General features: G+C 52.6%; 1 protein-coding gene across 1 annotated transcript in view; it reads right to left on the bottom strand.

The window, feature by feature from the left end:
* LOC134354605 (EH domain-containing protein 2-like) overlaps window positions 1-4,426 on the bottom strand; it is a 79,526-nt gene extending 75,100 nt beyond the window's left edge. Inside the window, exon 1 of the mRNA XM_063063602.1 lies at window positions 3,761-4,426. Coding sequence (XP_062919672.1) covers window positions 3,761-4,158 — 398 coding nt within the window. The 5' untranslated portion in view covers window positions 4,159-4,426. The remainder of the gene's footprint in view (window positions 1-3,760) is intronic.
* Between the last annotated feature and the right edge of the window lie 8,941 nt (window positions 4,427-13,367).

The raw sequence follows: 13,367 nt of genomic DNA on the forward strand, positions 1-13,367 counted from the left end.
ATCCCCGATCGGCCTCGACAACCACGTGAGGACCCACCAATAAATATCCCCTTACGAGAACATCTAACTCAACTGGAGATCGCATTACTACTAGTAATTTTCGTTTCCCCAACCCAGGGGAAAGAAAGTGCGTAACCCTCCTAATTACACCCCTTGTGACTTTATATACCTCAGTCTCCTAGCTCTAATGCAGGGCTTCGTAACCGTTTTTATGCCATGGACCCTTTCGGCAGTTCAGTGAAGCCTACGGACCCTACAGAATAGAGAGGAGGCTTTACAAGGCACTGGCGAGGCCTCCACTTGGAGTACTGTGAGCAGTTTTGGGCCCCTTATCTGAGAAAGGATTCACTGACAATGGAGGAGGTTCAATGGAGGTTCACAAAAATGATTTTGGGATTGAAAGGGTTGTCATACGAGGAGCATTTGATGGCTGTCGGCCCTATACTCGCTGGAACTCAGATGGACCAGTGGTGACCTCATTGAAACCTACTGAATGTTGAAAGGCTTCGATACAGTGGATGTGGAGAGGATGTTTCCTGTGGTGGGGGGAGTCTAAGACCAGAGGACACAGCCTCCGATTAGTGGGGTGTTCTTTTAGAATGGAGATGAGGAGGAGTTTCTTTAGCCACAGGGTGGTGAATCTGTGGAATTCATTGCCACAGGCAGCTGTGGAGACCAAGTCAGAGGTTGATAGATTCTTAATTATTCAGAGTGTGAAGGGATACGGGGAGAAGGCAGAAGATTGGGGCTGAGAAGGAAAATGGATCAGCCATGATGAAATGGCGGTGCAGACTAGGTGGGCCAAATGGCCTAATTCTGCTCCTATAGCTCATGGTTTTATGTATAAAATACACAGGATTAGAAAATAAAGCAATTATATTGAAATACAGTTATCAAAATACCACAGTGGTTTGTTACCTGCACGCGTTGGGGAAGCAAATGCTCCAATCAGATTCCTTCTTCTCCAGCCCTTGACCTTTCCCACCCACCTGGCTTCACCTCTCACCTTCCTGTGCCCCCAAACCTTTTTATTCTGTCATCTTCCCACGTCCTTTCCAGTCCTGAAGAAGGGTCTCGGCCCGAAACATTTCCTTCGGCTCTGCCTGACCTGCCGAGTTCCTCTGTAATGTGTGTGTGTGTTGTTTAAAATGTAAACGTTTCCCCCTCCAAGTTCACCGATGCCCTGCTCGAGCGAATTCCTAGCCTGCCCAGCCTTGCTCCCCATAGCCCAGTCCGATGGGTCCTAGTCCACGTCAGTGTGGGCCAGCTATCCGAGCAGGCGAGGACTTGCACACCACGTTTCTCCATCTTACCCGACCAAGATTAGCTGATCCCAAGTGGTGCTGAGGGTTACGGGGTTGTGGGGGTGACCAGGCCTAACAGGACCCACACCCTGGAGAACTGCAATCACAGACACACAACGCCACTCTGCCCTTTCTGCTCCCTCACCCCTCGTGTGTCTTTCATGCAACTCCTTGGCTGGGTTCCCATTTCCACGCTCTCGGCCGGTGGGTGTGAGGGGAGGGACCAATCCCTACGAAATGGTTCCAGTTGGAAAACATTAGCTGGTGACCCACTGAGGGACCGTAATGCCGGGTGTGTGCGCTGCACCGAGAGAGAGCTGCAGAGGAAGGGCTGTCGTGAGGGAGCTCCACAGTGAGGGAGCACCACAGAGAGAGAGAGCCACACAGGGAGTGCTCGGTGAGGGAGCACCACACAGAGGGACTGCTGTAGTGAGGGATCTCCACAGTGAGGGAGCACCACAGAGAGAGAGAGAGCTGCAGAGGGAGTGCTGTGGTGAGGGAGCTCCACAGTCAGGGAGAGCTGCAATGTGGGAGTGCTGTAGTGAGGGAGCTCCACAGAGAGAGAGAGGGAGCCACAGAGGGAGAGCTGCTGTGAGGGATCCCCACAGTGAGGGAGAGCCACACAGAGGGAGTGCTGCAGTGAGGGAGCTCCAGGAGAGAATACAGTGAGGGCGCTCCAGGAGAGAGAGAGAGAGAGCTACAGCGAGGGAGCTCCGGGAGAGAGAGAGAGATCTACAGCGAGGGAGCTCCGGGAGAGAGAGAGCGAGCTACAGCGAGGGAGCTCCGGGAGAGAGAGAGCGAGCTACAGCGAGGGAGCTCCGGGAGAGAGAGAGAGAGCTACAGCGAGGGAGCTCCGGGAGAGAGAGAGAGATCTACAGCGAGGGAGCTCCGGAAGAGAGAGAGAGAGCTACAGCGAGGGAGCTCCGAGAGAGAGAGCTACAGCGAGGGAGCTCCGTGAGAGAGAGAGAGCTACAGCGAGGGAGCTCCGGGAGAGAGAGAGAGCTACAGCGAGGGAGCTCCGGGAGAGAGAGAGAGAGAGAGAGAGAGCTACAGCGAGGGAGCTCCGGGAGAGAGAGAGAGAGAGAGAGCTACAGCGAGGGAGCTCCGGGAGAGAGAGAGAGAGAGAGAGAGTTACAGCGAGGGAGCTCCGGGAGAGAGAGAGAGAGAGAGAGAGAGCTACAGCGAGGGAGCTCCGGGAGAGAGAGAGCTACAGCGAGGGAGCTCCGGGAGAGAGAGAGAGAGAGAGCTACAGCGAGGGAGCTCCGGGAGAGAGAGAGAGAGAGCCCTACAGCGAGGGAGCTCCGGGAGAGAGAGAGCTACAGCGAGGGAGCTCCGGGAGAGAGAGAGCTACAGCGAGGGAGCTCCGGGAGAGAGAGAGAGAGAGAGCTACAGCGAGGGAGCTCCGGGAGAGAGAGAGCTACAGCGAGGGAGCTCCGGAAGAGAGAGAGAGAGCTACAGCGAGGGAGCTCCGTGAGAGAGAGAGAGCTACAGCGAGGGAGCTCCGGGAGAGAGAGAGAGCTACAGCGAGGGAGCTCCGGGAGAGAGAGAGAGCTACAGCGAGGGAGCTCCGAGAGAGAGAGCTACAGCGAGGGAGCTCCGTGAGAGAGAGAGAGCTACAGCGAGGGAGCTCCGGGAGAGAGAGAGAGAGCTACAGCGAGGGAGCTCCGTGAGAGAGAGAGAGCTACAGCGAGGGAGCTCCGGGAGAGAGAGAGAGCTACAGCGAGGGAGCTCCGGGAGAGAGAGAGAGCTACAGCGAGGGAGCTCCGGGAGAGAGAGAGAGCTACAGCGAGGGAGCTCCGGGAGAGAGAGAGAGCTACAGCGAGGGAGCTCCGGGAGAGAGAGAGAGCTACAGCGAGGGAGCTCCGGGAGAGAGAGAGAGCTACAGCGAGGGAGCTCCGGGAGAGAGAGAGAGAGCTACAGCGAGGGAGCTCCGAGAGAGAGTGAGAGCTACAGCGAGGGAGCACCGGGAGAGAGAGAGAGCTACAGCGAGGGAGCTCCGGGAGAGAGGGAGAGAGAGCTACAGCGAGGGAGCTCCGGGTGAGAGAGCTACAGCGAGGGAGCTCCACACAGATTGGCTATGAGGAAGCACCACTCCAAGAGAGAGGGGAGAGGGGAGAGGGGAGAGAATGTGGCACTGCGGGACAGCCAGCGGGAGAGGGACAGCTACGGAGCAATGCTGCAGGGAGGGAGCTCTACACGGAGGGAATGCTTCATCTCCAGTAAAGCTATGGGCCGAGCTGCCACACCTCTCTAAGATGGGGAGGGGAGGATGCCGAGGCCACTCTTCCCGAGGAGGGACAATACCCTGGGGGGGCTTAGGAATTACCGCTAGAGCTGCATCTCCTGGGCTGCCTGTGGGATCCTACTGTGCCCAGCGACCCACCGCAGCAGCATGGGGTGATGGAGGTTCGAGGGGAGGGGGGTAGGAGAAGGCAGGGAGGGGTGCAGCCACTCACCTGTTGAGAAAGGAGTTCCCGAAGGGATTGAGCTTTCGGAAGGGTTTGTTGGGATCCACCATGAGCGCGTTGCCCGGGATCACACTCTCCACGTCGCCGTGCATAACGGCGATGAAAGAGTCGGTGGTGGGCTCGGGCCCCACCCTGCTCCCGGGGAAGTCCTCCTCCAACAGGTACTGGATGAAGGTGGTCTTCCCGGTGGAATACTGACCCACCACCAGGATCATGGGCTTGTTGTCGAAGTCCGCGTCCTCGAGGGAGGGCGAGTGGAAGTCATGGAAGCGGTAGAACTCCTCCAGCGGCAGGAGTTTGCTCTTGTAGAGCCGCTTCAGTCCCTCGGTCACGGTGTGGATCACCTCGGGGGTCTTCTTCTCGTTCTTCTTCATCCAGCTGAACATGGTTCCCTTCCTTCTGCTGGAGATTCGCCCACAGGAATGTCAGCCCCCGGCGAAAGGGGGAAAGAGATGGCCAGGTCCTCCCGAGAGCGCAAACCCCCCCTCCGCCCGGCGGCTTCTCGCTCCTGCGAAACTTCTGCGGAAAGTTTCCCGGAGTTTTCTTTTCCCCGAGAGTGGTTGAGAGATCGGGCAGGCTCTGGATGGAGACTGGGACAGAACCCCTCCCAGAGGCCACAGGAAACCCTCCCCCTCGCCTTTGTAATTTTCCCAGACCGAACCTGAATCAACCTCACGCCATCTAGTGCCGAGGATGCTAGTGTAGGGGGAGCGCCGCGCCGTCGGAGGGGCGTAGAAGGGGGGATGTCCCGGAATGGCTGGGAGCATCGAACTGTGAACGGGCGGGAGGGAGGGCAGGTTGTGGAGAGACGCGGTTGCGTTGATAGAGGCGCTGAGGGGAGGGAGCGCCGCAGAGTGGTCCTGAGGGAGAGAGGGTTGAGGGAGCGCCGCAATCTGCAGAAGAGCTGTACTGAGAGGAGCGGTTCAGAGGGAGCGCCGCACAGAGACGGGGAGGATGGGCTGGTCGCCGGAGTCACGAGTAGCTGGTGCCGCTTGAAACGAGAGATGCCCGGGGGAATCTCGGCTTCAGAACACAAAACACAAGAGAATCTGCAGATGCTGGAACCCCAGAGCAACACACGCACAGTGCTGGAGGAACTCAGCAGGCCGGACAGCACCTATGGAGGAAAACGGTCAGTCGACGTTTGGGGCTTCTTCAGGACTGATGATCTTACACCCGAGGGCGAGGACGAGGGGCCGATTCCAGGGTGGAGATTGGCACCGCACTCGGGGAATCTCCTGCAGATTCCCTACGGGGGGAGACGGCAGGTTTGGGGGAAGAGGGTTTGAGGATAATATTACCGGGGAGGGGGCGGTAATCAGAGACCCTGAATGAAGACACTTCACAAAGGGTAAGGTGGACCAGGGAGATAAAATATGCGGCTCATTATGGTGGAATACCACAGTGAGTTTACATTTCCATTTGGCCATTCGAACTTGTGCTAGCTCATAAAACAAGCCCATTTCCAACTAATCCTCCCTGTAACCTGTTCCAGCTCTGGTTCACACACCGGGGCGAATTTACCGGCGCCAGACGAGATCCGGGGTGTACCCCTACCCCAGCCACGCACAATTCCCGAAGCACTCAGAATCCAGTTAACGAACACGAAGTTGACTATCAGTAACTATTAAAACCAATCGGTACACAGGAGAGCGGCTGTTCTTTCTCAGGCCACCAATGTGCCTTATCTAAGGCTGGCGTTGGAGAGGGTCTAGAGGGGGTTCCGGAGAATGAGGCCGGTTCACGTACGAGGAGCGTTTGATGGCTCCGGGCCTGTATTCCCTGGAGATCAGAAGAATAAGTTTGGGGAGGGGGATCTTATTGAAACCTATCGGATATTGAAATGCATCAATGGAGAGGATGTTTCCTCTGGTGGGGGAGTCTGGGACCAGAGGGCACAGCCTCAGAATAGAGAGGCGTCTATTTAGAACGGTAATGAGGAGGAATTTCTTTAGCCGGGGGGTGTGGAATTCGTTACCACAGGCAGCTGTGGCGGCCGAGTCATTGTGTATTTTTAAAGCGGAGGTTGATAGGTTCTTGATTAGTCAGGGCGTCAAAGGTTACGGGGAAAAGGCAGGAGATTGGGGTTGAGAGCCACAGGGGAATGGCAGTATAGTCTCAATGGGCGGAATGGCCTAATTCTGCTCCTGTGACTTGAAATCCCCGTCAATATCTGTGATCCTCTGCTATCCTCTGTATTGGCTCAGCCAGACACTGCCCCAGGGGAAACAAAGTTAGGAACGCAGTCACCACCCTTCCCAACAGTGCATCCTCGATTAAACTACCTGAATCAATTCCATCCGGTCGAACAGGAAAATAAATCAGCCTCAGTGGAATGGCGGTGCAGACTTGATGGGCTGGTTGGTCTAATTATACTATGTCTTCGGCCCATGACGTTGTGCCGACCTTTTAACCCACTAGGATCAAATCTAACCCTTCCTGCCACATCTTCTAACATTCAACTGCCTGTCTGAAGTCTTATGGTATCATTTTATGGTTGGTTTGGTTAAGTTATTGATGACGGGCGGAAGGGGGTGGAAAATCACGGGGCTGGGGTAATGAGCGGGGGAGACTATTCTTAACTGGACTACGGGTTCCCGACCTGGGGTCCACAGACCCCTGACCCCTTACTTGATGGTATTAGTCCATGGTATAAAAAAGGTTGGGAACCTCCAGGTCTGCAGGGATGAGCTTGATGGGCCGAAGCGCCCTCCAGTGCCGAGTTCCTGCTCACCCCAGCAGAGGTCACTGTGACTCTAGCAGTGAGCATCCGTCTGTAACAGCGGCCGGAATGCCTTCTGGAGCAGGTCAACTTTGCGCGTTGCGGCCCGCAGAGTCTGGGGGCGCGGATAGCCGCCGGCCGCAAGGCGCTGCTTATAGGCGAGCTTCACGGATTGCAAGTGACCAATATAAATTACCTTAGTGCAGATAATTGGCTGTAGGGTGTGTGGGAGACAGGACAGGTGGTGAGTCCTGATTATGGATCTTGTTGGTCCGAAACGTCGACTGTTTAATCTTCTCCACAGGTGCTGCCTGACCTGCTGTGTTCCTCCAGTATTGTGTGTGTGTGTTGCTCAGGATTTCCTGCCGAATCGTTCGTGTAGAAATTACTAATAACAGAGGGTACGCATTGAGTGTGAGGTGAGGGTTAAGTGAGAGGGAGTTGGGGGTGGGAGGAGGGGGAAGAGGGAGATGCACTGCCTGGTATGGTGTTAGAGGCAAATACATTTGAGGCTTTGAAGAGACGTTTGGATACGAGGAAGATGGAGGGATGTGGACATGGTGTAGGGAGGAGGGATTTTACATTTTAGCTAGTTCGGAACAGCACTGTTCCCGTTCTATAACAAACTTTTGTGCTGGTTCGGCCAATCAGGAAGGATACTTAAATGAATATTACAACCCCTCAGAACAGTAGGACAGCCGGGGGCGGGGGGCTGGACGAAGAGTTCGGACCCTCTCCGTCCCGTCCCCACACGATATAAGACCCGTGAGGGCTCAGGGCTCCCTCGTCCCCACGCACACTGGGAGCGGGTGACTAGTGGACACAAACACGAGGCCGGTGTGAGCTTCTTTTAAGATTTCACCGTTTATTACAAAACATTTTCTTTAATAAATAGTTTAATATAAATGTATACAAAAATGTTCACTCGTCAGAGTAGATTTTGCCTATACAGCGGAGTTGGACACCAAAGCCTGAGTGTCGCCATTCATCACTGACACGTGACCGATTTTTTTTCTCTGATGCTCAATGTTAAGGCTCCAGAACATTCTGCTGAAAATAACCTCTTTAAAAAAAACTTCTTTAAACAGTATAACAAAAATGAGATCTTCAGTATGATATATACACAATCATCTTGGTCTGCAGGTAAAGAACGGGCAGAAAGTGGCGACACGCTTCCTTTCTCCCCCTTCCCTCACCCACTAAACCCACCCCCCTTCTCCCCGGGAAATACTTGGAGAGGCCTCGGTCTATCCCAACTGATATACCCCCCAACCCATCCCTCAGGTCGCCAGGGGATGGGGCAATTGGAAAGGTGGGGCCTTTGTTCACGGCAGGGTCTGTGCAATCAATGTTCACTGGCATCTTTTTAAACTCTTTTGTTCAGCGTGGTTTCAGGGTGAAATTAAAATCATCTCGCCTCCTGAAAAATGGGACTGCATCTCGGAAAATACCCGGGCAGCCAGCCAGCAGTTGGAAGGGCAGGGCAGGGATAATTGGCACTGGCAGGGCACGGGGTGTCCAGTATGGAGGGTGAGCCCCTCCCCTCTCTCTCACATACACACACACACTGGGAGCTAACACAGAAAAACAAGTGTTCAAAACCAACACCCCCTGTCCAGAAGACACATCATTTATTCTAGGCACCAGGTTTGACCCAAAGCAGCCAGCTCACGGCCATGACCCACCTCTCTCGGCCGCAGTGCTGGCCCCCTTCCTCCGCCCAGCGTTCTGGCCGCCCTTCCGGGGCCCGGCGTGTCCCACACGAGGGAGACCAAAGGAAGGGTGACCAACGGGACAAGTAACGACAGAAAGAAAGGGTAACTGGGCCTCAAACTAACCCTCCAGCAGACAAGGCGAGTGGGCTGCGCCAAGAATCACCGATGCAGACGGGCTGCTGGAGTCTGTACTCTTCGCTGCCTCCGGTTTCCAAGCAAGGGTGGAGACGATGGGGGGGGGGGGAACGGCGAGGTTGATCCATCTGAGAACACACTAGGCCAGGGGGGTTCTAGCTGGAGGTAGCGCTGAATTTACAACAACTTGGATTGGAGGAGAAACTGCCAGCTACGAATAGAAACAAGGAGAGGACAGCAGTGACCACTAGACTGTAGGGAGGCGGAACAGTAATTAGTATAAGTTTTGTCAAGTTCACCATGGCCTCAACAATCTATTATTTCCAAGGCAGACATCTCAATCTGGGGAAGTCAGGGCAAAGTTCACACCATAAGCTCCAGATGGGTTCCATTTCACACCTTGAACTTCAGGACTGTAGTTTTTGAGACACCAGCAGCTACAGATGCTGGAATCCAGAGCACAATGTAAAAAAAAAATGCTTAGCAGGTCAGTCAGCATCTGTGGAGGGAAACAGAGTGTCAACCATTCTGATGAAGGATATTGACCCTTCACAGATGATGCCCTGACCAGCTAAGCACCTGCAATACATTGTGTGCAATTTCCAATCACAAACCTGGTCCTCATTCCTCCATACCTATCCCCCTCCTCAGTACCCCACCCACTTCTTTCTCAGTTTGCTTGTGTGAACTGAGAAACTGAGAGGCCAAGGCCAACCTCGACACGGCGAAGATCTTCCCCAAAGCCCAAAGGGAGAGACTGCACCCAATTATAATTCTAGAAGAAACATTCTGTAGAACCTACTGCTGGGCGGGGATTACACACACACGCGTGCGCCCGCGTCCCGGCAGGGATTATATGCGCGTGTCCGGGCGAGGATTACACACACACACCCAGGTGGGGATTACACACACATGTCCAAGTCCTCTTAGGGCAGAGAACAGATGGGTTAAACACAGTGACGCTCCCCTCTACACACTCCCACCCCCAATTCCCCAGGGCGTCAGTGAGGCAAATTGGAGGAAGGGAGTGATGGTGTGGGAAAACAGCAAGAAATACCAAAGAGGGCCACTTAATCCAGCAGCTGAGATCGGGGTGAAGTGAGTGAGTGGGGCAGGGGACATAGAACGAGATCCACTCTCCCTCACTCACCTTCATGAGCGGGTCTGGATGGCGAGGCCAAGGAAATCCACATCCGGAGAGGGAGATGTGACTGACCCTTACTGAGCCTCCCATCGCCCTCACTGTGGGGAGAAGGGAGAGGGGACGATCTCTTGGAGACACTTGAGATTCTGAGAGTGAGGGGCAGGACTGGAGAGGAAGGGACATTCCTCAAGCTGGGGTCCAGGATAAGTGGAGGCTATTTGGGACTAAGCTACCTTGGCGGGGGGGGGGGGGGTAACAGGTTTTTTTACTCAGATGTGGGGGACCTTTGGAGGTTTCGGCCCCGTGTCAACCCAGTGAGGGTGATGGAACTGGACCCAGGGATCTTGTGTATCCAGACAGGGATACAGGATTAGCCAAGAGCCTATTGAGGTTCAAGAAACTAAAAGGCATCTCTGGATCATGAGGGACTCTGGTCGGTGATGATCAAATGATGGACCTCTCCTCTTTCTGTGGAGATCTGCTGCATGCCACTACAAGCCCAAAAAGTAGACAATTTAAAATACTGCTCTTTATTTTGCAGAGAAATCTCAATTTGGCCTTGAATCCTGATCACCCTCTGCGTCTCAAGCACTTGCAGCCACACGGTTTAACACCTAGAGACCGAACCAGGGCAAGCCAAGGTGAGCACAATCCACAACTACAGCTCAACAACCCACTGGCACTCACCGTCAACGGTTAATGCCAAGCAAATGAATTGGCTCACCAACAAAACAAAAAAAAACACTGCTTAAATGTTCTGCGACTCTGCAAAGATACAAACCCCACTAGATACTGCTGGAAGTTAGACATTTAAAAAAAAACAAAAATATATTTTTTAAAAAGTCTCATTCAAGTAGAAAATAAAACAGAATTGGGAAGATTTTTTTGCTTCTTATTTCTAAGAAATGTACGTTCCCTGTTGGCACAATATAAAGCAATGCCCACTCACAAGTGCAAAAACAAATTAATATTCACAATGGTACATTCCGGAAATTGCAATGGGGGGGGGTGCAGTTCATCACTGGATCCAAGTTAAAACACTTCTCCCTCCTCCATTTGAAAAATACTTTTAAAGAGAATCTGCAAAGCCCAAAATTTCAAAAGCGTCATCTGCAATCGTTATAACTGCCTTCTCCTTGGCAAATCATCTGAACTAATATTCCCTCTTTTAGCAAACATAACTAATGTTTAAAAATCTTCTCCAATTTTCCTTTCAAAATACAGAACACACGGTCAACACTGGGGCTGAGAGTGGGCATGCATCAGGTCAGTGGGGTTTGGCGTTATTCCATCAAGGATCCCAAATGGATTCTAAAATTTGTCACTGAGAGATTCACAAGCTACAGGACACATCCCAGTTTCGTAGGGGGAGCGTTTGTTCACTATTCCCATGTGAGAGGCAGTTCCAGATCAGAGACTGAAAGAGACAGAGAGAAAGAGAGACAGAAATAGAGAGACACATACAGAGGGAGAGAGAGAGTGAGGGAGAGAGGGACTCAAGAGACCAAGAGAGAGAGACAGACACACCGGGTCAGAGAGAGGGATACACACACGCAGACCAAGAGACAGAAAGACAGTGAGAGAGACAGAAAGAGTGTGTGTGTGTTTGTGTGTGTGTGTGAGAGAGAGAGATACACACACACACACACAGAGGAAACAGGAATTGCTGCACTCCCCGTTCGTGAATCAAAATTTTGCAACATTTCTGCACCCAACCTGCTTTCCAAGAAATTACCCATCTCTGATCAACATTGCAGTAGACAAACAAACTTACAGAAAGTGAAACACCTCCCTCTGCTCATCCAAAGGGCAAAACTGAGATTGGGGCCTACCCTCCTCCTCATCCCAGCCCATGTTAACTTCTGGCAGAACGACAGAGAGTGTAACCCAGCCCACCAGTCAGGTACAGGAGATGTGCTGCCAGTGGCCAACACCACTCCTCAAAACAACAAAAACAAAGTACTGCATCATTTGTTAATAAAATAAAAACACCATAGTTACCCGCTTCAGTCTCCCTGCCCAGGATCACAGCTACAAGCCACTTAGTTCTTGGGCGCAGATACTAAGCACATAGGCAGAAAGGTGTCAGCGGCAATTTCACTCAAGATTCCTCCTGGAACCTCTCCTTTCTGATCCTCACTCATTTCCTATCCCACTCTGTTACATCCCAGTCCAATGAAGCACAACAGCCTGTCACCTTCCCTCTCCCAGAGATTGGCTGGACTTCTCCAAAATACCCAAATATTTTGCCCCAATGTACACACAGACCCGGTTCCAATTTTAATTTAACAATAGCTGCTTTCCACATCAGGCAGAACCTGGACCAAAATATATATTTTAATGCCTTCACGTGCTCCCCAGCCACCGCCTTCCCTCCAGCAAATTGAATTGGCAGAGTTTGCGACTGCATTAGCGTCTCAGGCACACAGAGGCTGACTTGGATGTGTAATACAAGACGACAACTATTGGCCCATTTTCTCCGACCTGCGACAAGGGGCGCAGTTCAACGTCACCACTATGCACTTGACTTCCAAACCAAACAGGCCGCCTGCAAATACTTTGTGACTGAGATAGTTTGGGATGGTGTGTCCTGGAGTTGGTCAGTACTGAAGGTGAGCTCGCTACTCTGGAGAATGGCTGGGGTGGGTGTTTGATAACTTTTGTTCCCCCTTCCCCCTGAAAATTTCCACCAGGCACAAACAGCTTCACATTGAAGTGGCAGTTTTGACTGAGAGCCCATACTCACTTTCAACAGATAACCAGTCCACATAGTGACTAAGGGTAGGAAGTTCAGATAGCCAATCGCAGACACAATAGGGACTGTACTGAAGATGTAGGAACTGCTTGACCAATGACAGGGACTCTAGGGAGGGTTACTGAGCAGATGGACACACCCAGCAACCAATGGGATCACTGGGGCAAACACAAGGCTCGTTGACGGATGTGTGTACTCCAGAGAGATAACAAAGGATTCGTTAAAAGCGGAGGCTTTGAGATGAGGAAGTAACACATGGGACGCTTCCACCGTCCCTCACCTTTCCATGGCAATACTGAGAATTCTTCTTCAAACCTTCTCAGGACCAGCCACCTCCAAGAAGGGGAGCTGGATTTACGAAGAGAGAACTTAACCGGGGCTGATGCTGGAAAGAAAAGTTCTTGAGTGTTGGAAGGGAAGTGAGATGGCAGAGCAGCACCCACGTCCGACAGGCAACTTATCATGGCTGGACCCAACCCCTGGTTATGATCTCCTCAGCTGGCAAAGGGGGTGAGGCGGAGGGGACCGCAGCGCCACAGGAGACAGGAGCCAGTGGAAGGAGATGCCATCTCCCTCGTGGTACCAGGCACTTCGAGCCCCACCAATTCTGCCAACTCAATGCCGAGTTTAGGATGGGCCATGCACACTCAGAGGAAGACTCCAAACCTTTAGAGCGTGGTTTTGTGTGTGTGAGAGTGTGTGTGTGTGTGTGTGTGTGTGTGTGTGTGTGTGTGTGTGTGTGTGTGTGTGTGTGTGTGTGTGTGTGTTTTTGGTTAAGGTACATTGGTCAATCATCTAGTTAGCTGTTTGAAATCATCCCCCTTCATGTCCCACACCTTTAGGTTACCTCTTGCCAAAATGTCACCGGCACGATCTCCAACCAACCTGCTGTAAAAGGCGTTAGCCTCAACAAGAGTCGGGCATCTCACCAGAGGTTCGTCACTGCATCTTTTGCTCATGTTAAAAATTGCCTGAAGGCCGCATTGAGCAGGATCTGTTCTCGTGGATGCAGTGTTTATGTAATACCACAAAGGTAGGTTCACATAAAGGGATACCATCTCTGTAATGCACTGCGCTTGGCACAGCTCGGCTGACATACCAGCAATGGGAGGGGTTGCTGGCCG

The sequence above is a fragment of the Mobula hypostoma genome, chromosome 12, assembly GCF_963921235.1.
Source record: "Mobula hypostoma chromosome 12, sMobHyp1.1, whole genome shotgun sequence".
Lineage (NCBI taxonomy): Eukaryota > Metazoa > Chordata > Chondrichthyes > Myliobatiformes > Myliobatidae > Mobula > Mobula hypostoma.